This window comes from Nicotiana tabacum, chromosome 20 (assembly GCF_000715075.1).
Source record: "Nicotiana tabacum cultivar K326 chromosome 20, ASM71507v2, whole genome shotgun sequence".
Classification (NCBI taxonomy): Eukaryota; Viridiplantae; Streptophyta; class Magnoliopsida; order Solanales; family Solanaceae; genus Nicotiana; species Nicotiana tabacum.
The window spans coordinates 139,302,828-139,328,142 of record NC_134099.1 but is presented as its reverse complement, the minus strand read 5'-3'; the positions used below and the strand labels follow the sequence as shown (position 1 = coordinate 139,328,142).

At 39.6% G+C, this 25,315-nt stretch overlaps 1 protein-coding gene across 1 annotated transcript; it reads left to right on the top strand.

Moving 5' to 3' along the window:
- Nucleotides 1–24,229, top strand: LOC107797738 (coatomer subunit zeta-1-like). The gene is made up of 6 exons (XM_075240852.1): nucleotides 1–126; nucleotides 938–1,097; nucleotides 1,403–1,550; nucleotides 1,649–1,726; nucleotides 22,951–23,035; nucleotides 23,914–24,229. Exons 1-6 carry the CDS (start codon nucleotides 106–108, stop codon nucleotides 23,971–23,973), a joined length of 552 nt encoding a protein of 183 aa, XP_075096953.1. The 5' UTR covers nucleotides 1–105; the 3' UTR covers nucleotides 23,974–24,229.
- Nucleotides 24,230–25,315: the final 1,086 nt, after the last annotated feature.

Sequence of the window (25,315 nt, the reverse complement as noted above, 5' to 3'; positions counted from 1 at the left end):
TTTCCTGTTTACTAAAAATAAAAATACAATAACTGTTTACCAGCCAACAGTTAAGCTTCCAAATCAAGACGGAACAATTTCTTCTGTGAATCACTTCTTCCATCAATGGCGTTTCCTCTCCATTACGTACGTCTTCTTCCTTTTCCCCCCTTTACTTGCTTTTGCAGTTTTATTTCCCTTTAAAAAAACTTTAATTTCTTCAATTAAGTTCAAAGATCTGGTATCTATTTATTAGTCGATCACAATGCGCGATTCTCGAATTATTTCTACATGTTTCTGTTCACTCGTATTACGTATCTTATCTGTGTATAATTGATTGGATTTAGCTAATCGTTGGTTGATTAATCATCAAAAGAGAAAACAAATAATGAAATCTTGGGGTAATATTAGCTGATCTAGCTCATCATTTTATAATCATTGCACAGTTCAGATACCACTCGCGCGACATACGCTCATGTATGAATATATAGCGTCTTTTTTTTTTCTGTAGTTGTTACGTGTCACTTACCTGATCAAATCTTGTCCAAAACGGGTTAAAAGTGATCTGATCCCATCATTCTTAACTTGATGCGAGATAACACTGTATTTTTGAAAATGTGTGTGAACTTAGCATAAAAACCATATATTTAAATTCTTTTAACTGTGTGTATATATATTGTCCAAGTGGAAAGTAGCTCGCTTGTATATTTGCATCTGTCAATGTCACGAGAAATGCATGCTAAAGAATGTAAATTACTGAAATTTGAATGCGGAGACAATCAGTTGCCGGGCTAGGAATTTATATAAGGGGATTCAGAAAAATACTTGAATGTCATAGTTGGGACAAATTTCTGATGAAGTGGATTCAATTGAACCTCCTTGCTCCTTACTAGCTTCCCCTTCCCCAAACATTGGGTTAATGGTTACTCATGGTAGAATGATCATATGATTGCTGTAGGGTTCTTGCCCTGTGGTCAAGAATATACTTCTTTTGGATTCGGAAGGAAAGCGTGTAGCTATTAAGTACTACTGCGATGACTGGCCGGCAAACAGTGCCAAGCATGCTTTTGAGAAGGCTATTTTTACCAAGACTCAAAAGACAAATGCTCGCACTGAAGGTACTGCTCAACCTTATGGTTTCTCTTTGATATTTATGACTGCATATTTGTATGCTTATGAAAAGTCTTTGCTTTTGTTCCATTACCAAATAATCTGGTGCTGAAATTGTGTTTACTTAATTAATTTTCTTTAACCATGAGAAATGGGTTTTTATGTTTATTGGACCTTCTTTTTTTGCATTCTAGTTTACTTTGTAAATGAGGAACAAAGTCAGTTCTTTATATTCGTGTATTGGGGATCTCATTTTAGTAGGATTCTCTAATTTTCATTCTTTTTACTTACTTTTTGAAGTATTGATCTGCAGCTGAGATAGCAATGTTTGATAATAACATTGTTGTCTATAAGTTTGTGCAAGACCTTCACTTCTTTGTAACGGGAGGTGATGATGAAAGTGAACTAATTTTAGCCACTGTTCTCCAGGGCTTCTTTGATGCAGTTACCCTTCTCCTCAGGTACAATGGGCCAAATCTTTAAAACTATCTTTGAGTCTTGTAGTGTAATCTTCTCAGATGTGCACGCTTGCTGTCTAACTATCATTCAATTGTTGCAGGAGTAATGTTGAGCAGAGAGAGGCTCTTGAGAACTTAGATTTGGTTCTTCTGTGCCTAGATGAGATTGTGGATGGAGGGTAAGCGATTCGGTTCTCTAATGATGTCCTAACAGCATTTACAGTGTTTTCTTTCACTGAGCATCTCACTTGTTCAATTTTGCTTTTCTGTTTCTCTCTTTTCCATTTGTTCTGCTAGAAGCTCTTACACATCATTATTTAACAATTCACTTGAGCAATTTATTTCTGTCATCTCGTGCTGCTTAAGTACTGCATCCTCTGCAAATAAGTCTTTGCTTCAAAAGTTGTTCTTGCTGTATAGAGGGATGCATCTAAGATTAGATTGAATGACAGTACAATAGACTAGAGGTAACTAGCTTTCATACTTTAGGATTTGGGTGCGTACTCTGTTCAACACCCCTTCCTCCATGGCTCAGATGGTATTTTGAGCCAGGAGAAAGTAGTCTGTTGAATACTAGATGATGATTAATGACACAGATCAAAATAATTATCTAGGCCAGTGGAAGATAGCGTTCTTCCAATATCCTGTGGTGTAATTTGCCGTAGAGTCTTACTGCTTTCAATAGTGAAGAAAGCTGTGCTAAACAGCCACGCAAACTGAGTTTTGAGCTTCAGCTATGGAAGAATGATAACAGAGGAAGGAGGCGAGAGGGAGAGAATCAGTTCTCTTTTCACTAACTGAAATGCTGTACAATACAATATTTATACTAGAGCTAAAACACCCACTAACCATCTAACTAACACTCATTACTAATCTAACAACTTTCTAATAATAATTAAAAACTCCCTAACTAAGTAACACACACAACTGTCACATGTTCATTTCCTAACTGCCTCAATACTCACCTCAAGCTGGTAGGTGCATTCAACACTCCTAGCTTGGACATCAAGAATTCATGTTATCTTGCAAGCCCTTTAGTGAGTATATCTGCTAGTTGATCTCTCGAGCCTATATGTACTGTTCTGATCAGTCCCTTTTGAATTTTTTCTCTAATGAAATGGCAATCTATTTGTTCTGATGAAGTAAGAGAATTTCTTTAAAAGCATCAAGAAGATGCATAGCAAATGAGAGTACAAGTAACTAGAGTGTGTCTGCTCATAAACAAAAACAAAAATAAACCTATGTTAAAACTAAGGAGCAGACACAGTCCAAAAAATGAACACAACTAGATACAGGTACCTGATTAAGCCAAGTAAAAAGGTTCAATAAACATTTAGCTTTAAGAGCATGGTTTGGAGTTGATATCCCATCAAAACATCTGCTATTCCTTTCAGTCCATATACACCAGAAAATAGAAGCGGGGATCAAGAGCCAAGTTTTTTTGATGGATTTGCCAACTCTCCAAGACCATCAACTTTCGTAGGCCTCTTTAATACTATTAGGCATGCCCAGGCTAGTCCAAAAATTGAGAAAAACATACTCTACAAATCTGCTGCAACTGCACAATGGAGAAAAAGATGCCTCACACTCTCTGCCTTTATCTGACACATGTAGCACCTATTCACTATGTAGATGTTCCTTCGACTTAGATTATCTTGAGTGAGACATGCTTCATATAAGGTTATCCAAGTGAAGCCAATTACTTTAGGTGGAAGTTTAGTTCTCTAGATGAGTTTCCATGGCCAGTTGTCAATCAACTCCTTGTTCGAGCACAAATGTGCATAACCTTTCTTGACAGTGAATATCCCATCATGTTGGCCATCCCATAATAGTTTGTCTCTCTCTTGAGGTTTGATAGTGACCCCTACTAGCTTAGATTGAAGCTCCAGATAGTCATTTAGCTCCCAGTCCTGTAAGTTTCTCCTTGTTTGTAGGTCCCATGAGTTGTTGTGCCATATTTGACTCACTGTGGAGTTTTGATTGCTAGCTATGAGATATAAATTTGGGTAGTCTTCTTTCAGAGTCTGGTTCCCTGACCACTTATCCTTCCAGAATGGTACATGTGCTCCATTCCCTAGCTTTATTGAATAGTTGACCTTTAATTCACCCCATGGGCTTGAGATATGCTTCCAGGGACTAGTGCCATGTGGTAACCTGCTCTGTTTGGTGCACCATTGACTCTGCACCCCATACTTTGCCATGATAACATCTTTCCACATCCCAGTGTTCTCAATGTTATACCTCCAATGCCACTTCATTAGCATGCTCTTGTTGTGCAATGCTAGGTCTTTTATGCCCAATCCTCCATGCTCCTTTGGCGGAATCACTCTTGGCCATTTCACCAGATGAAATTTGTTGTATTGACTATTCCCTTCCCACATAAAGTTTCTTCTAATTTTGTCTAGCCTTTTCTGCACCCTGGCTGGTATAGGAAATAGAGACATGAAGTATGTTGGTATGCTGTCCAGGACACTGTTAATGAGTGTTATTCTGCCCCCTAGTGAAAGATACTGCCTTTACCAAGTTTCAAGCCTTTTTTCAAATTTCTCTACTATACCATTCCAGATATCTGGTGACTTGACTTTGGCTCCAAGTGGTAGACCCAAATATGTTGTGGGAAAAGATCCCACATTGCAACCCATTAGCCCTGCTAGCTCCTCCATATTTGGGACTGTGTTTACAGGGTAAATAGTGCTCTTCAATCTGTTCATGTGGAGGCCGGATATAGCTTCAAAATCATGAGTGTGAGGTTAAGATAGAGCACTTGTGACCTATCAGCTCCACAGAAAATAAGTGTGTCATCTGCATACAAGAGATGAGAGACACTAATTGAGCTTCCAACAGAACTTTCCACTTTGAAACCCTCCAACCAGTGTATTTGGTTTGCTTTGTCAAGCATTTTGCTAAGGCCTTCCATTGCCAAAATGAACAAAAAGGGTGAGAGGGGATCCCCTTGTCTTAATCCTTTATGTGGGGAGAAGAACCCAACAGGACCTCCATTGACAAGAGCTGAATACTTCACAGTTGTTACACAAAACTTGATCCACCTGATCCAACCTGCACCAAACCCCATCTTCCTAAGAATATTGAATTGGTAATACCAGTTTAGCTGGTCAAATTTTTCAATATCAAGTTTGAAAAGGAGACCTGGCTGCTCTGATTTCTGTCTCCAGTCTAGTACCTCATTAGCAATTAGTGCAACATCAGTGATTTGTCTTGTTTTGATGAATGCATTTTGATGCCCTGAGACAGGTTTCTCAATCACTCTTTTCAGTCTTTCTACTAGAATTTTGGAGGCAATCTTGTATACACTTCCAATTAAGCTGATAGGTTTATAGTCCTTGAGTTCTATTGCACCTTTCTTCTTGGGAATCAGTGCAATAAAAGAGGCGTTGCATGACCCGACCATTTGGCCATTCTGGTGAAAGTGTTGGAGTGCTCCCATTATATCTTCTTTAATTATCTCCCATGATTTCTGATAAAATGCCATGGTGTAACCATCTGGACCTGGAGCTTTGTCTGGAGCACACTCTTTAATGACTGCTATAACCTCCTCTTCTGTAAATGTTCTCTCCAGCCACACTTTTTCTTCCCCTGTGATTGCAACATCATCAAACCTTGCTGTAGGTCTCCAATTCTCATTTTCTGTGTAGAGTTGCTGATAGAAACTAAGAATTTCACCCTTGATGAGATCTTTGTCTTTTGTAATTTCATCCCCTACTTTGAGTTTGTCAATTCCATTTGATCTTCTGTTGGAATTAGCCATTTTCTGAAAAAACTGTGTTCCTGTCGCCTTCTTTGAGCCATAGGCATCTTGATTTTTGCCTCCATGATACTTCTTCTGCTTTGGCCATTTGTTCCACTTCCATTTTTATGCTTATGAACTTCTCTTTCTCTTCCTGAGTTTGTGTTCTACCTTCGGTGTTCTGTTGCAATGTGAGAAGGTCTTCTAGTGCTTTTCTTTTCTTAAGCCCTATCAATCCCAATTCCTCCTTATTCCAGATGGTAAGATCTTTTTTGAGTAGCTTGAGTTTTTGAGTAAGAATAAAGTCGGGATTGCCATTGACTGCATAGCTCTGCCACCATGCCTTGACTTTATCCATGAAGCCCTCCATCCCCGACCACATGTTCTCAAATTTAAAGTAAGAAGGGTTAGTGTTCCAATCATCACATTCTAGCATGAGTGGAATGTGATAAGAGATGACATTAGGGAGAGCAATTTGATTGATTTTGCTGAAGGAATCATTCCATTCATTTGAGATAAAAAATCTATCTATTCTAGATGCTTGAATGGTGTCCTCCCCTCTAGTCCATGTGTAAAAAGCCCCTTGTAAAGGAAGATCCACCAAGCAAAGATCCTGAATTACATTTGAAAATTTTCGCATGGCCCCGGATCTTCTCACACAAATTAGTCTCTCATTTTCGAATCTGCATGCATTAAAATCACCCCTTATCACCCATTGATCAGGCCAAATCCCTCTTATAGCTCCAAGTTCATTCCACAACTGTTTCCTTTCAATGTTAGTGTGCGGCCCATAGACCCCTGTAAAGCACCAACTGAAGACCTCATTTAGACTTTCCAACATACAAGAGATAGAGTAAGTCCCCTGCTGTATTTGAGAGCAATTCCACTGTCTTCTATCCCACATGATGATGATCCTGCCCCTAGTACCACTAGCTTTGAGTTCAGCCCAATCGACTCATCTGTGTCCCCAAATCTGCCCGGCTAAGAATCTGTTCCACTCTTCTAATTTAGTTTCTTGAAGACAGAGAACATCTGGTTTCCACTCACTGATTAATGATTTAAGAGTGTCCCTCTTCCCATTGTTATTCAACCCCCTTATGTTCCAGGTCAAAATCTTAACTTTCATCCAGAAAATGATTGGTATTTCCTACCTCTGTTCTTCTTCTCACCCCATCATAATTCACCGAGCAAATCAATCTCTTGGCTTCAGTTTCTCTCTTCGTCTTCTTTGTTTTCTTGCCCTTATCCCTTGCTTTATTGAGTACCAGTTGTTGTTGCCTTCTTTGTTCCATTCTCATAATCATGTCGAAGATTTCATCCTCAAAACCCTTTACGTTAATTCCAAACACCTTGCATGCTTTCCCATCACCAATTTGGTCCACTTGGATGTTTCAATTATAAAAGGATTCTGAATTCTCTGGTCTTCAGAGTCGTACCATGGGAGAGATGGACAGTCGCTGAAAGAGAGAGAAGAATGCGCAGAATCAGTGTCACTTACCAATGGTGAAGTGATCCCCATAGTTGGCCCAGGTAGAAGGAGAGGGTAACTCCTTTCCTCTGCTTCATCACCCGCTTCCAAGTGTTGTTCTGTATCTTTTGGTTGGTGAAAAATTGACGAGGATTTGATATGAGGAGTGGGTAATATAATAGGTTGGCTATGGGTTGGTGTAGTGGTAATTGGGCCTTTATATTTCCAAATTTGTTTGGGCCTTTTATAAACAAATTCCTCATTTCCCTTTCCCTTGTTTTTTGGACTTTTAGAATAGTATGTCTGGTCCAAACTTTTCGTACCCGAAGGCCCAGCATTATCCGGTTTAAATGAGAATTGAACCAGTCGGTTCTTTGCAAAAGCTGTCCATCAATTTTGAATCCCTGCTAGGTCTGACCCCCACGTGATCCTCCACATGCTTGTCAATAGACTTGACAATAGGTTTGGTGGGGTTCGAGATGTCCTTTCCCTGACCCATCCCCTTTAGAGAAACGTCGACCTTTTTTCCGGTGATTCGTACGTACTCATCTGGTAAGATTGCTATTTCATATCTCCAATCACCCACTTCTACCTCCACCTTGCTTGGAATCTCTGCCAACGATTCTTTCACGCAGATCCGTGCCCATATCAAATATGTTCTTGATTTTGTATCCATGTCAATTCCAACAAAGCCTCCACATAATTCCCCGATAGACCGGAAGGTGCTTTCTGACCAGACATGTAACAGGATACCAAAGGCTCTAACCCATTTTTGATCTCTGTTGCTTGCTTCTGGTATGATTTTCACCATATTATCCTCCACCACAGCTTTCCCTCTTGAACCTTGTTCTGACCATTCTTCCTTGCTAGCAGCTTCAACGTATAATACTTCTGGCTTAGTGCAATTGTTAGTTTCATTGTATAAATAGTAGTAAATAACCCTAATCCCATATGTATTAGGAGTAGGATATGTATTGTATATATAGGGCTCATTGTATCATTGTCATTTTTTAATCAATAATATATTTTTTCCTGTGCTTTCTCACATGGTATCAGAGCATCGGTGAGAAGAGATCGTTGTGCGTCATTCCAGCGATATCCGGGAAGAAAGAACTCAGTCACCGTGCAATTTTCTGGTGATCTAAGTGACTAATTGCGTCAAAGTCAGTAATTATCAGTCTCGTGCAAAATCCAACACCACCACAAGGTTCCCAAGAGAGATCCAACCAAAACCCAAAAGAATCACCAGAAAATAGTTAGCCACGCGCTGTCATGCGCCTGTCAGAGAACTGTTTCCGGCGGCGCGTCTGTGTGACCCCTTCCGCTCAGATTTTGAAAAAATTTCTTCAGGACAGCTTCATCTCCTTGCAATTCCGAGTCCATTGATACTATTATCGACAGATTCCGACAACTTTGGAATTTTCCGGCGAGTTACAGTGATTTTTCCGGCGTGAACAGTGATCCCCAGCAATTTTATGCTTTTTCCGGCACGATATTATAATGGAATTCGTATCTGAAGCCTTTAACTCACAATCTATTGGATTAAATGCAATAAATTCAATCCAGATGGTTTCTTTACCGGATTATATTAAGTTCTTTCAGTACAAAGCACATAAACAGACATCTTCAGGATTAACCTCCGTTGTTCCAACAAATAGTAGCATGACTGGTGTCTCCCAATCTTCACCTTCTGAGTCTTGGGTAATTGATCCAGGTGCATCTGATCATATTTCTGGTAACAAATCTCTTTTCACTAGTATCTCATATTCTCAATCTCTTCCAACAGTCACAATGGCCAATGGGTCTCAAGCCATGGCAACTGCTATAGGTCAAGCAAGTCCACTTCCTTCCTTACCTTTAGACTCAGTTCTTTATGTTCCTGGTAGTCCTTTTAATCTCATAGCCATTAGTCGCTTAGCCAAATCACTTAAATTTACTGTTTTATTTCTTGATGACCTTGTTTTTATACAGGAACGCAGTACAAGGCGGATCATTGGTACCGGACGTGAATCAGATGAACTTTATTACCTTATCCTTGCCAAATCACATGGACTCGCATCTTGTTTTCCTCCAATTACTTCTCCCGTTACTGATTCACCAGATTTATTACATAAATGGTTAGGACATTCCAGTTTGTCAAAACTTCAGAAAATGGTACTTGGCTTATCTCACTTGTCCACTCTAGAGTGTGAGTCGTGTCAGCTCGGTAAGCATACCCGCTCCCATTTCCCGCGGCGTCTTGACAATCGAGCAGAGTCACCTTTTACTTTAGTCCATTAAGATGTTTGGGGTCCTAGTCGGGTTAGTTCTACCTTAGGATTCCGCTACTTTGTCAGTTTCATTGATGATTATTCCAGGTGCACTTGGATATTTTTGATGAAAAATCGATTTGAGTTGTTTTCTATTTTCCAGATCTTCCATGCTGAAATTCAAAATCAATTTGAGATTTCTATCCGCATATTTCGTAGTGATAATGCCCTAGAGTATTTGTCTTCCCCATTTCAACAGTTTATGAACTCCCATGGGATTATTCATCAAACATCTTGTCCGTACACATCCCAACAAAATGGGGTAGCTGAAAGAAAGAATAGACATCTTATTGAAACTGCCCGTACCCTACTCATACAATCTCATGTTCCGCTGCGTTTTTGGGGGGATGCAGTTCTTACATCTTGTTATCTTATTAATCGTATGCCATCTTCAGCTATCCAAAATCAAATTCCATTCTCTGTCCTGTTTCCCCACTTACCTTTGTTCTCTCTTCCACCCCATGTCTTTGGGAGTACGTGCTTTGTTCATGACCTTGCTCCAGGAAAAGATAAGTTAGCTCCTCGTGCTCTTAAGTGCCTATTTCTGGGTTACTCGAGAACGCAAAAGGGATATCGATGTTATTCTCCTGATCTTCAGTGATTTCTTATGTCTGCTGATGTTACCTTCTTTGAAACCCAATCATACTTCACAGGTCCAGTTAATCACTTAGATATTTCTGAGGTGCTACATGTTCCTTCTTTTGGAGATTCAGTCCCTATCTCCCATTCATCTTCCTCCATAGCTCCACCGCCTACAGTTCCAATTACAGCTCCACCACCTATAGCTCCAGTGTCACCAGCGAGTCCAGTGCCACCACCTAGTCCAGTTCCACCAACTATAGCTCCAGTACCACCACCTAGTCCAGTTCAACCTTCTACAGCTCCACCACTCCTGACTTGTCATCGTTGTCTGCCCCTAGCATCAGGCCCAACTGATTCACGTCCTGCACCTGACCCTACTAATACTGCGGACTTGTCTCCTTTTAATCAACCGATTGCACTACAAAAATGTATATGGTCCACACTTAATCCTAATCCTCATTATATCTGTTTAAGTTACCATCGTCTCTCATCATCCGATTGTGCATTTGTGTCATCTTTGTCCTCTGTTTCCATCCCTAAGTCTACAGATGAAGCATTGTCTCATCCCGGATGGCGACAGACAATGATTGACGAGATGTCTGCTTTACATACGAGTGGTACTTGGGAGCTTGTTCCTTTTCCTTCAGGTAAATCGACTGTTGGTTGTCGTTGGGTGTATGCAGTCAAAGTTGGTCCAAATGGCCAGGTTGATCGACTTAAGGCTCGTCTTGTTGCCAAAGGATATACTCAGATATTTGGACTCGATTACAGTGATACTTTCTCTCCCGTGGCTAAAATTGCATCAGTCCGCCTTTTTCTATCCATGGCTGCTGTTCGCCATTGGCCTCTCTATCAGTTGGACATTAAGAATGCTTTTCTTCACGGTGAACTTGAGGATGAGGTTTATATGGAGCAACCACCTGGTTTTGTTGCTCAGGGGGAGTCTAGTGGCCTTGTATGTCGGTTGCGCCGGTCCCTCTATGGTCTAAAGCAGTCTCCTCGAGCCTGGTTTGGTAAGTTCAGCACAGTTATTCAGGAGTTTGGCATGACTCGTAGTGAAGCTGGTCACTCTGTTTTTTTATCGACATTCTGCTTCAAATCTCTGTATTTACCTGGTCGTTTATGTTGACGATATCGTTATTACCGGCAATGATCAGGATGGTATTAGTAAGTTGAAGCAACATCTCTTTCAGCACTTTCAGCCTAAGGATCTGGGCAGATTAAAGTATTTTCTGGGTATTGAGGTCGCTCAATCTAGCTCAGGTATTGTGATCTCACAACGGAAGTATGCCTTAGATATTCTCGAGGAGACAAGAATGACAGGTTGTAGACCTGTTGACACTCCGATGGATCCGAATTCTAAACTTCTGCCAGGATAGGGGTAGCCTCTTAGCGATCCTGCAAGATATAGGCGGTTGGTTGGTAAATTAAATTACCTCACAGTGACTAGACCTGATATTTCCTTTTCTGTGAGTGTTGTGAGTCAGTTTATGGATTCTCCCTGTGATAGTCATTGGGATGCAGTTGTCCGCATTCTTCGGTATATAAAATCAGCTCCAGGCAAAGGCTTATTGTTTGAAGATCGAGGCCATGAGCAGATCGTTGAATACTTAGATGCTGATTGGACAGGATCACCTTCTGATAGACGTTCTACGTCTGGATATTGTGTCTTAGTAGGAGGAAATTTGGTGTCTTGGAAGAGCAAGAAACAGAATGTGGTTGCTCGGCCTAGTGCAGAAGCAGAATATCGAGCAATGGCTATGGCCACATGTGAGCTAATTTGGATCAAACAGTTGCTCAAGGAGTTGAAATTTGGTGAGATTAGTCAGATGAGACTTGTGTGTGATAATCAAGCTGCTCTTCATATTGCGTCAAATCCAGTGTTCCATGAGAGAACTAAACACATCGAGATTGACTGTCACTTTGTTAGAGAAAAGATACTCTCGGGAGATATTGCTACAAAATTTGTGAAGTCGAATGATCAGCTTGCTGATATTTTCACCAAGTCCCTCACTGGTCCTCGTATTAGTTATATATGTAACAAGCTCGGTACATATGATTTATATGCACCAGCTTGAGGGGGAGTGTTAGTTTCATTGTATAAATAGTAGTAAATAACCTTAATCCTGTATGTATTAGGAGTAGGATATGTATTGTATATATATAGGGCCCATAAATCCAAATTTATGTTAGCCACAAAAAATGGTGTTTTTTGTTCCATCTAACCAAAGATGTATGGTGATGCGATGATTACCCAGAAATTGCAGAATTTTTCCTGCTATATCTTTCCACCCAGTATTATACCCCTCTTCTGGAATTATCACCCATGATTTCTTATCCCCAAGCCATGCTTCAATCCTTACAAAGTGACCATAACGGTTGAAGTTCTGATTTACTCTATAGGTGTAAGCTTGAATCTTTTGCTCCTAGCGTCTGCATGCCTGTACCCATTGAAGCTTGTTGAAGCTGCTCGCAGACCCATTTGAGATTATCCTCGTCGATCTTTAGGCTGCTTGTGAAGCGTTGGCTGCTTTCTACTAATAAGAACCATCTGTTAACATTCAAGTTAGTGATTATTAGATCAAAAAATTTCCCTCCTGCTGGGAAGGAAATCTTCTTATCCATAATAGAGAAGAAAAAATCAACTGGAAAAGGGGCCGGAGATGGCCATCGGAAAGAGAAAAGTAAAATTGCACATTTCCCAAGTCAGAGCTTTTCTCTCTTACTTTTTCCTTAATGAAATGACAATCTATCTCAATATGTTTTGTTCTCTCATGATACACTAGGTTTGTTGCTATCTGCAATGTAGCTTTACTATCACAGTGCAGCAAAACTAGCAATTCTACTTCTGCTCCCAGCTCCTTGAACACCCCTATTAACCATATCAACCCTGAAACCACTGGAGCCATGCTTCTGTACTCTGCTTCTGCTGAGCTCTTGGACACTGTACTCTGCTTCTTTGATTTCCATGCAACTAATGAATCTCCATGTTTCACAATAAAACCTATTTCAGATTTTCTGTGTTTGGACAAGATGCCCAATCAGCATCACAAAATGCAGTCAAGGTGTTCTTCTTGTTGCTGCTCATCATGATGCCTAATCCTGGTTCCCTCTTCACATATTTAACTAACCTTATGGCTGCTTCCCAATGTGATCTTTTTGGATTTTGCATAAATTGACTAAGTGTCTTAACAGCAAAGGCAATGTCTAGCCTGGTCAATGTTAGATACAACAACTTGCCAATCAACCTTTGATACTGTCCTTTGTCTTCTAGTGGTTCATCACTACTTGATCCTGCAACTTCATCCAGTTCAGTAGTTGTGAGTTTTTGATTGCAATCCAAAGATGTCCAGCTTGGCTTAGCTGCACTCAACCCCATTTCCGATATAAGCTCCAGGCTATTCTTTCTTTGGTTCATCATGATTCCTCTGTGAGATCTACAAAACTCAATACTCAAGAAATACTTCAACTCACCCAAATCCTTAAGCTTGAAGGACTGATGTAATTGCTTCTTGATTTCTTCCATGAGCACCAGATCATTACCAGTAATTAGCATGTCATCCACATATACAAGGATGACCACTATTTTTCTGTCTTGCTTCATTGTAAACAGGGAATAATCTAGGGAACTTTGCACAAATCCTTGATGAATCAGTGCCTCAGTTAATTTGACATTCCACGGCCTGCTTGCTTGTTTCATCCCATATAGGGATTTGACAAGCCTACATACCTTGCCTTCATTCTCCCCTTGGCTGACAAATCCCTTAGGTAGCTTCATGTATACTTCATCATATAGGTCCCCTTGAAGGAAGGCATTATATACATCCATTTGATGTATATGCCACCCTTCAGTAGCTGCAACAGAAATTACTGCTCGGACTGTAACCATTTTTACAACCGGAGAAAATGTTCCATGATAGTCCAAACCTTCTTTCTGGCTATATCCCTTAGCTACCAAGCGTGCCTTGAACCTCTCAATATCCCTATTAACTTTGTACTTTGCCTTGTAAACCCATCTGCAACCTATGGTAGTTTTCCCTGCTGGTAATGCCACCAATTCTCATGTCTTGTTGTCTTCTAATGCTTGAATTTCTGCCTTCATGGTTTCAATCCACTTCTTGTCTTTGGATGCTTCATGGAATGTCTTAGGTTCAACAACAGCTGAGAAAGCTCCCAAGCAGTTATGATAAGCTGGCTTCAATCCATCATAGCAAACATAGTTGCAAATGGAATAAGGTTTAGGTGACTGATCTAGTGCAGCTGCGGTCACATAGTCAGTCATCCAAACTGGTACTCGTTTGTCTCTAGTGGACTTCCTAGTGCCCTCTATATCATTGCCTTGTACTTTATTAGCCATTTGTTCTGTCTCCCCATCAATGAAATGTTGGTGATGAACATGATCTGTCAGGGTCATGCTTTCTTCCTCATCAGTTACTCCTGGAATATCATCAAGAACAACCTGCTCTTCAATATTGAGAGCTAGTGAATGGACTGTTGTATCAAGTGGTGGGTTGGTTGCTGCATCATGTGCTGCAAATTCCATGTCTACAAACAGATGTTGCTTCTCTTGTCTCTGATACTTGAAAGGAAACAAGGACTCCTTAAAGACAACATTCCTATTTACAAAGAAACAGTGCTTAGATAATCATACAAGATATAACCCTTTGTGACTTCTGAATAGACCATTAAATCTGCTGCTGTTGCTCTAGCGTCAAACTTGTCATGCACATTCATTCTCTTTGCAAAACACAAACAACCAATAGTCCTTATACGTTCAATGTTTGGCTTCCTCTTGTGAAACACTTCAAAAGGATTTTTCCCCGCTAATACACTTGATGATAATCTTTTTTTTTGAATTGGTATCTATTGTATATATTATAAATATCAGTACATAGGTTGCACTGAAAACCAAATTTACATGGAGAGGATTTGGAGATGTTCTAATTTGAGACCTAGCAAGATCCTAGTATGTCTATGATTGTCAATGTATCTTCTGTGTACATCTGTTTGCACCAAAAACAAAAAAGAAGAATACAATTGAGTTTGATCTTCTGCACTGGATTGCTTCTATCTTCAAAACATCTAGTGTTCCTTTCCCTCCAAACTGTCCACCAAATACAAGCCGGTACAGTCCTCCATCTATCTCTACTAGTTGCTTCAGCTCCAGCTTCTTCCCAGCTATAAAGGACATCTTTAAGCCTGTATGGCATTGACCATGAAATACCCCTAAGACTAATAAAGATTTTCCATAGTTGGTCTGTAATCTTGCAATGTAGAAACAAATGGGTGACAGTTTCTGCATTTTCCCCACACAGAAAACATCTTGAACACAGAGAAATTCCCCTTTTTATGAGATTATCCTGGGTTAATACCGCTTCCTTTGCTAGTAGCCAAGTGAAGCAAGCTACCTTGTATGAAATCTTTGTTTTCCATATATGTTTCCAATGCCATGTGTCTACCTGTTGGTTATTATGATTCAAAATCTTATATGCATCCTTCACTCGGTAAACCCCTCTGTTGTGCCTCTTCCACCATATTGAATCCAAACCTTCCTGTAATCCTGTAAATGCTTCCAGCTCTTTGTAAAGGTCAGCTAATCTTGTTATCTCCCAGTCATTCAACTGTCTTCTTAGAGCAATTTCCCATCCTTGATGACTCCTCATATCAGCTACTGTCTTATGCTGGTTTTGTGCTAAACCAAACATATCTGGGTATCTTTCCTTTAAGCTTCCAATTCTTAACCAGTTATCATTCCAAAATGATGTGTTCCTTCCGTTGTTCACTCTTATGGAGGAGTGATTCTTCATTATAGGCCAAAGTTCTCTGATGGATTTCCACACACTTACTCCATATGATGTTCTGACTTTTTTTGACACCCAGTTATTTTCTTCACCATACTTTGCTTTGATCACTTTGCCCCATAAAGATTGGGGTTCTTGAGAGTACTTCCATAACCATTTAATTCTAAGAGCCTTGCTTTGATTCTTCAAATTCCTTATCCCCAATCCACCTTGTTTTTTATCCATTGTGAATGCCTTCCATTTAACTAAATGGAAGACCTTTTTCTCCTTATTACCTTGCCAAAGGAATGATCTTCGGAGTTTGTCCAATCTCTGTAAAATGCCTGCTGGAATTGGGAACAAAGACATCATGTAAGTAGGTAGTGAGTCTAATACTGAGTTGATTAGAACTAGCCTACCCCTCAATGATAGGTATTGCGATTTCCATCTTGACAACTTCTTCTCACACTTTTCTATGACTGAATTCCAGATTTCTTTTGATTTGGATCTTGCACCAAGAGGCATCCCAAGGTAAACAGTTGGTAGGGACCCAACTTCTCCTCCCAATATCTGTGTCAGTTGCTCCATGTTGTTAACTTCATTAATGGGAAAAATATTGCTCTTTCTCCAGTTAATGTGTAATCCTGAGACTCCCTCAAATAAAACCAAAATGATCCTTAAAAATCTAAGTTGGTCTTTTTCAGCATCACAGAAGACTAGAGTATCATCAGCATATCATCACTAGATTGTTAGCCCCACTCCTGTTTACCTCAAAACCTTTAACCCATCCACTGACTTTAGTTGTTTTGATCATGTTGTTCAATCCTTCCATGGCTATAATGAATAGAAAGGGAGATAAAGGATCACCTTGTCTTAGACCTCTGTGTGAATGAAAATAACCTTTAGGACATCCATTTATGAGAATGGAGAATTTCAAAGTAGATATGCAAAATTTCATCCATCTAATCCATTTTTGCCCAAAACTCATTAGTTCTAACATTTTTAGTAGGAAGCTCCAATTCACATGATCATAGGCCTTCTCGATATCTAATTTGCATAAGATTCCAGGTTCTTTTTTATTCTTGAGTCCACAGCTTCGTTTGCAATCAACACTGCATCAGTTATTTGTCTTCCTTTGATGAACGCCATTTGTTGAGCATCGACAATTTTCCCAACCACCCTCTTAAGTCTTTCAGTTAAGACTTTTGAGAGCAATTTGTAGAAGCTCCCTATCAGACTGATCGGTCTGAAATCTCTCAATTCTTTCGCACCTGTCTTCTTTGGAATCAAAGCTATATATGTTGCATTGAAGCTTTTCTCAAACATCTCCTGTGAATGGAAGTTGTTAAAGACCGTCATGATATCTTCCTTCAAAATGTCCCAACACTTTCTGAAAAAAACCCATTGTGTATCCATCTGGACCTGGAGCTTTGTCACTTGCACACATCTTCAGACTGCTCAACACTTCTTGTTCCTCAAAGTTACTCTGTAAAGACTCCCTTTCTGATTCAGAAATGCTTGAACTATTTTCGAAATTGACCGTTGGTCTCCACTGTTCAGGTTCTGTGTATAACTCCTTGTAGAATTCAGTGATCTCATTCTCTATTCTTTCTGGATCCTCGACTACTTCATGTCGAATCATTATTTGATCAATGTTGTTGTTTCTCTTGTGTGCATTTGCAGTGCGATGGAAATTTTTTGTATTCCTATCCCCTTCTTCGAGCCACAGAGCTCTTGACTTTTGTCTCCATGCAATTTCTTCATTCTTGAGTTGTTCCTCAATCTCCATTAGAGTAGCTGCTTTCCTCACTCATTCCTCCTCTGTCAGCGCTCTTAGTTGTTGTGTTGTCTCAAAATCTGCTAGTTGACTTAGCAATTTTGATTTTTGCAGTCCCAAATTACCTTCATAACTTCTGCTCCATTCTTTTAGCTTGCCCTTGAGAGCTTTTAACTTGCAAGCTAAAATGTAATCAGGTCTTCCTGAGAATTCAAAAGATACCCACCACTCTCTAATTCTGTCATCAAAACCTTCCACATTCAGCCACTAATTTTCAAACTTAAAGTATGATTTAGCTTGTTCCCACGCACCACAGTATAGAGCCACAGGTGAATGGTCCGAAATCAACCTTTGTTGGATAGTTTGCTTAATGTTTCTGAAGCTTACATCCCATTCTTCTGAAATGAGAAATCTATCAATTCTTGAAGCCGCTGTATGATTGTCCCCTTTGAACCAAGTATAGTTGCCTCCTTCAAGTCTTAGATCTATCAACTCCATATCTTCTATAAAATCCGAGAACTCCACCATCGCTCTGGACCTCCTTGAACATTCCCGTTTTTCAGAAGGGTACCTTGTAACGTTAAAATCGCCACAAACCGCCCAAGGACCTTCCATCAATCCCCTCACTGCACCAATTTCTCTCCATACTTTTTTCCTTTCTATTCTACAATTTGGGGCGTACACTTCTGTTATGTGACATTGAAAATTCTGTAAAAGAACGTCAAACTTGCAAGTCAAAGTGTATGCACCAGTCTGTAACACCTCCCCTTTCCATACTCTGCAATCCCATAATAACAAAATCCCCCCTTTCGTGCCGCTAGCTTCTAAACTTGCATACCTCACCCATCTACCACCCCATATTTGCCTGACTATTTCCTCGATATCTCCCTCCACTTTTGTCTCTTGCATGCATATAATGTCTGCCCTCCAATTCTGCACTTGACTTTTTATGATCTCCCTTTTCTTCTTATCGTTTAATCCCCTTACATTCCTACTTTGATCTTCATATTGAATGATTGATAGATCTCTTCCCCTACTCCTTTTCCCGTCACTCTTGAATTTGACATCAAAAGAAATTAACCCTTTTAATTCCAGTGATCCTTTGAATCTTTGTTTCTTCACCTCCAACTCTGTCTCCACCCTTCTTACCTGTCTGCAGCTGTCAATTTGCATTAACAACTCCAGTGCTTCTTCTTCATGGCCTTGAAAATCTACTCCAAACATTTTCCCCAATTTGATCATATTTTGATGGACCCATAGTGTTGCATCCATGTCTTTATCCATTACTGGATTGTGTTGCTGAACTGCTATAGGATTCACCTCCTCGATTTCCCAATCTTGGATAGAGCTAAATTGCTTTAGATGTTCCAAAGCACTTCCAACATGATCATTCCCCATATTTGTGTTTATGTTTTGCTCCCCTGCCTTCTGTTTCAGTCTTGCTATCTCTACTCCACCTTCTGGCTGACTGCAACTGATAAGTGTTGCCTTTGGCATATTTTTCAAGATTTTCATTGGGGATTGGATCCCCTGGAGAGGACTCTTTTGCCCCCAAGTAAGAAGGTCCTCCCATTTCCTCAATATAAGGCTTCAGCGCCATTTCCTCAATATAAGGCTTCAGCCTAATATCATCAGAAACCTCACACGAGAGATCATTAAAAATGACTTGTGCAGCCAAATCAGAGTCATAGGATTTCAGCTCGTTGTTTGTCACTTTACTGCTCTGATTCATCGAACTCGAACCTTGTGTAAGTTGCCCACTTGCCTTTCCTTTATCAGTGTTTTGCCATATGGTGCACCCCACTTGATTGTTCAAATATCTCTCTATTTCAAAACATTGTTCGTTTTCTTGCGTCTTCAGCTCATATCTTGTCTGACTTTCAGCCCAGATTAGGATGAAAAATTTGATACGGTCTCTTTCAATCCCAACCTCATTGGGAGTCTTTCTGCCATCACCAGCAATTTTGATTCTTGCCCACTTAAGATTGATTTTTGAGATCAGTTTCTTCTTCAGTAGCTAACCATCCTCCACAGAGATCTCCTATTTCTTTGAAGATCTTTTGTGACCATAGATGTAAAGGAATCCCCATGGCTCTAATCCAGCATGTTTCCTCAATTTGTGAGTTTGGAATGCATCTAGCAGTATGATTCCACCATTCCAGATGAAGCTTGAACTTTTTCCATCTCCATTCTCCTTGCAAACTTTGCTCCGCCATGAATCTGTTTGGAAATTCAAAAAGAAACATGTTGCCTGTCATTTCGTACATGTTTACTCCATATGCTTTGTTCCATGAAGCACTAGCCCATCGCCTTATGTCTGCTAAAGTGGGTCTCTCATTGATTTCTTTCCCAAAAAAACCCGATAATGCATCTTTTTAGTAGACCTGTGTCCTCTCCTCCAGTAGGTTCCAAAACAAAGATATCGCCATTGTTCGTGCTGACCCTTGCCTCTCGAAGGGTATTGGATTGCCTTTTACTCTCCTTAACTTCTTGGGCATGAGGGAAATTGTCCACAGTGTTTCTGAGTGGTACTATGGAATTCAGCTTGGTGGTCTGATAAATGAATTTTTCTATCTTAGCTGCTATGTCTTTCCAGCCAAAATTCAAAGTTAACTCTGGGATTATGATCACTGACCTCCCTTTTCCCTTCAGTGACAGAATACTCATATATCTTCCATGAGCGTTAAATTTCCTAGTACAGAAATGTTTTGTCATTTGCTCCTTGTACTTCCATCTCTTCACTAGATTGTTTTGATCTGTTACGCTTCTTTAAGTGCAAAGCAGATCCATTCCATTGCCTTTCTACCCATGGATGATCTTCTCATCATGTTGCGGCTTCTCTCCACCCATTCAAACCATGTGTCTTTGTTGGAGTTCCATCTGGTGATGTCAAAAGATTTGAATCCTGCGTTGAAATATATCCTGTTGTCTCCCATATTGTACTAACCAGCTGCTCAGGTTATGAAATTATAGAGGTTGTTTGGAAATTATCACAGTGAGCTAGAAAACCTGAAAAAAAAGAACAGAAACCAGAAATCTGGACAGAGAAGGGTTCCCCGCCACCGGAAAAAATAAAAGTTGTCGGAATTCAGAAAAGATTGTATGGATGTGCTCGGAATTACCCAGTGAGCGGGCTGTCCAACAAGAAAATTTTGAAAAGTGGTCGGGATGTTGCTCACGCGCCGGCGCGTGGCATTTGTCTCGCCGGAACGAGCTGCGCGTGGGGGCGCGTGAAAGGTTCTTTGTCGGAGCTGTTTTCAGAGGGGTGGTCGGAATTGAATAGGCATGCTAATGATGTTTATGGAGTCTCAAGATTCCTTGTTCTCAGACTCCTCGGGGAGTGTGCCTGAGAGCTTAAGAAAGTAGAGAGAGAAAATCGGATAAGTTAAATACTTACACTTGATGGTAATCTATTAATGACATACACTGCTGCCAGCACACAGTGTCCCCAAAATCTCAAAGGTATGTGTCCTTGAAATCTCATGGCTCTTGCTATCTCCAGACATGTCTGTGCTTTCTTTCAGCAATTCCATTCTGCTGCTGCGTATAAACACATGTCCTCTGGTGAATGATTCCATTCGACTGGAACAACTTGCTACATGCCTCACTTACAAATTCTATCTCATTATCAGTTCTATCACTTTAACTTGTCTATTGAATTGAGTCTGAACTAACTTTAAAAGATTTCTCAGTAAAATCAACACATCCCTTTTCAATTTCAACAAGTAAACCCAAGACATTCTTGAATGATCATCAACAATTGTCAAAAACAGTTTGTTACCATCAAAGGTTTGCACAACATATGGTCCCCATACATCAACATGTAACAAGTGAAACACATCTTCAACTCTACTACTGCTTATGCTAAATGACAGCTTGCAATGTTTAGCTAAAGGACACACATTACAGTTGTCTATCTTTCCTTTACATTCATTATAGACTAATGAAAAAAGTTGCTTTAGTGCTCCTGCTAAAGCATGTCCAAGCCTTCTGTGCCAGAGTCTAATGTCCAGGTCTGCCTTCATATGTCTCATTGAGCCCCATAAGGAACTGCAATATCTTCTGCCTACGCATAAAAACCTCATATTCACTTGACTTGGGCAATCACAACCAGGAGTTGGTGCCAAACAATCAAATTCAGCCCAAAGTTCACGCAACTTTGAGAAATAAGTTGCAATTGAGCTTGTTCCTTAACTCGCAGTAGCTATAGCCCTGTGTAACTGGAGAATTCTAGAACCATTGACTTTATCAAATCTCTCTTTCAAATCCTTCCAAACAGCACATGCATTTGAGGAATACACAATTCCACTTAGCAAATCACTCGATACACAGTTCATTATCCACGAGAGGACAATCGCATTGCATATCTCCCACATATCTGTCAAATTCGTACCGTAATCTTCCTTCTTACAGGTGCCTTCAATGAATCCTATTTTGTTGCGACCTAATATCGCAATACACGCAGAGTAATTGTTTGATCCTGTAAATTGCACTGAAATCAAAACAACTCTTGAATTGTGTGTCGAGTGTAGGAATAGAGGATGATTGTGACTTAGATTTTTTGGCAATGTACCATCAACAGTCGCCATTTTAGGATCTCTTCAATTCGTGCCCTAGATTCGCAGAAGAGAAGATGAAACTACAGAATTAAAAATGAATCCCGGAAACTAAGCTAAGATAGATGAGGTTAGGTCCATATTAATGACCTCTCTGCTCTGATACCATGAGGAAAGCTGTGCTAAACAGCCATGCAAGCTGAGTTTTGAGCTTCAGCTATGGAAGAATGATAACAGAGGAAGGAGACGAGAGGGAGAGAATCAGTTTTTCTCTTTTTACTAACTGAAATGCTGTACAATATACAATATTTATACTAGAGCTAAAAACCCACTAACCATCTAACTAACACGCATTACTAATCTAACAACTTTCTAACAATAATTAAAAACTTCCTAACTAACTAACACACACAACTGTCACGTGTTCATTTCCTAACTGCCTCAATAAATAGTTTGCATTTCCGTATCTTCTTCTTTTATTTAACCCCCCACCCCACCACAAAAAAAAAAAAAAAAAAAAAGAGAGGAGATGGAAACAAGGGCAAGGGGTAGTAACATAGTTCATGACGGTTTTATCTTTGTCAGACTTGACTGTCATACTCTTGCTCCATTGCTTTCTGGTGTTTTTTTTGTGTGTGTGTGTGTGTGTGTTGGTGTGTGTGTGTGTGTGGGGGGGGGGGGGGGGACTTCATGGAAATTGGATCAAGCAGAAAGTTTTCTTTAAGTGAAAGCTGAATCAGTTGGAGGATGTATATTGGTTTGGCTACTAAAGTTTAAGCGACTCTCCGATAATGTTTGTGCCCAATATAACTGCATCCCTTTTGCCAAACCCAAGTTTTAACCCAACCACCCCACCCTTTTGATTTCTTTTTTCTTCTTTTAGCCAACAGATTAATGGGGTGTTAGTGATTTGCATAAATAAAGGTACATGTCAGAACTATAGTAGAAGCATTTTGGTTCAAATGCTCCTCATCCTGATAGGAAATTCAGAAAGCATACCTCAAGTGTTCTGATAGAGGCGTAGTCCTCTTATTAGATAAAGATAATATAGGTAAAAAATTAACAATTAGTTTGTTTATTCATATTCTCTGAATCACGTAAGCTACTTCCTCTTTTTTACCCAGTAACTCTTTACATGGGAGAACTTTTACCTAAAACTTTTTTTTGTTATTGAATAATCTGGCAGGATGATTCTTGAAACAGATGGTAGTGTCATTGGTGGCAAAGTTGCTAGTCATAATATGGATGATGGGTCACCCATTTCCGAGCAGGTAACCAACAATTCTTTATATTTGCTGAATCATATTTTAGACAATATTCATTCTTTTGGAGATTTAAGTTCTGAGAGGACCTGGGGAATATGATGGGTGATCGTAGAAGTATGATATTAGGCCTCTTGGACCAATAGAATGACAACCCCTTCCTTTGAAGGTCTAGAAATCAGGTTCCTCTATGGACCCTGGTTTTCAAGATTGAAACATTGTTTTGCTGGTCGGGCGATGGTTTAAGACATCTGATTCCCTGAGCTCAGTTAGAACCTTTTAGGAGGCAACCCTTTCTATAGGGTTACTTTAGAACGTCCGAATCATGTCAATTTCATGAGCCATCTCTGTAATTCTAATTGCCCGGAGAACAAACAAAAGTGAGACAATTCTTTAGGTTGTATTCATTCAATCAATTAACTATCCCTTTGTCCAAAACTTACGTTGTATTCGTTATATCCGATATTTTTTCTTGGGAGACTAATCTAATTTTTCTGTAGCAAAATTCTCAGTGAAATTAAAATATAAAGCATTTATCTTACTTTGTTTGGAAAAGGTCTCTCTTGATAAACCCAAATATCATGCAAAGTGTTCTTTACTCTAAAATTGTTGAGTGGGTAACTTGTTTTGAAAATCTCATGCAAAACATCATTCTCTTGAGTTGTTTCTTTGGCAAGTGAACTCTCAGTTTCTGAAGTTCCTCACATATTCTAGTTGAAAACCTCATTACCTCTTTACTCTTTTGGTTTCTACTGTTTTTAGTACCTAAAAAGGAACCTACTTATTACATATTAAAAGAGCTACAGCGATCATTATACTCCGGAGATATTTATTCTCATGTTGCGTAGCTATTAACCTGCATGTTTGGTGTGTTCTATAATTTTCAGACAATCAGTCAAGCTTTGGCAACGGCTCGCGAGCATTTTACACGATCACTTCTCAGATGAAGCATCTCAATGCTCGTGAAAAGAGATACATTGACTTCATTCTTTACAAGTGTTTGTCCCCAAAATTTTCAGTTGGTTTTTCCTCGGGATGGAAATGTTGTCCATCCTTTTTAAGTCGATTCATGTTTTAAGCTCATACAGATTATCTTATTTCTGTTAGTTTTAAGCCTTTTACTCCAAATGTCATTTGGGACATTATGCAGGTTGTTGAATTGTGATAGAGGTTTTGCTGATTTAAAAGAACATTTTTGTGCTCGTTATTGTGCTGTCCAGGATTTTCTTTTCCTTTCCTTTGTTCTTGTGATACAACACTACATTGCTACCTAATGCCAACAGATTCGTCTTGCATAATACAAGCCTAGTTGGAAAATGGCGAATTGATAAGAAAGTGGACCTTGGGCCTAACTCAACCCCAAAAACTAGCTCCAGAGGCGAGGACTGTTTAAGACCATATGAGAAGTACAATTTTCCTTCTTAGCCAATATGGGACTCAACACATTCCCCCCACACCCCTCTCTCCTCCCTGTGCATGCCTAGGATTTGACATCTGAAATGTGGACAATATAAGATGGTAAGCATACAAATTTTGCCCACATACAGGACTACTAACACAAATGATATCGAGTGATATTTGCTTCTACGAATATATATATCCTGGCTTTCTACACACTAGCCATCATACCTTGAGGAGGTGGATTTATCATTTTTTGTTAGGAAATTCAATCACATGAAGAAATGACATTGTGTAAGCCTACACAGGGTACAAGATCATAAAGAAACAGAGAAAATGAAGCTATGATGTGATAAATTCAAGCCCCTCTTTCTCCAAAAATCTGTCAGTCCCCAATCAACTAAAATTTATACATATTTCTGAAATCTGAACAAGTTTGTTGAACGGGTAAATGGATTTTTATGAGATTCCAAAATATCTCCCAGTCCATGAACAATTGAATTTCAGTAGTGACTAGCAATTTCTGTTTTCCATGTAAAGTTCTTTCTTGTACAACAAATTTCAGTAGCAGTAAAATCTCTTGCAGCAGCTACGCGTTCAAAGTGCTTCAAATTTGTATAGCTGCTTTCAAAATAATAGCCGGAAAAATGTGTGTGTGTATATATATATATATATATTTTTTTTCCCTGCATGTTATGTACAATAAATATACAAATTTTATATTCTTTTGCGACTACGAGATAAATAGTTTCGGCCGCCGGCTAAAAGTGATCTTTTTGGCAACAAAATAGGCTGCTATTCTAGGCTAGCTTCGTTTTCAAGCTCCACTCTCATTTCAAGCTCAAACGCCAACACACAAGAAAATAAATGCATTAAGACGCAAAACTGTTG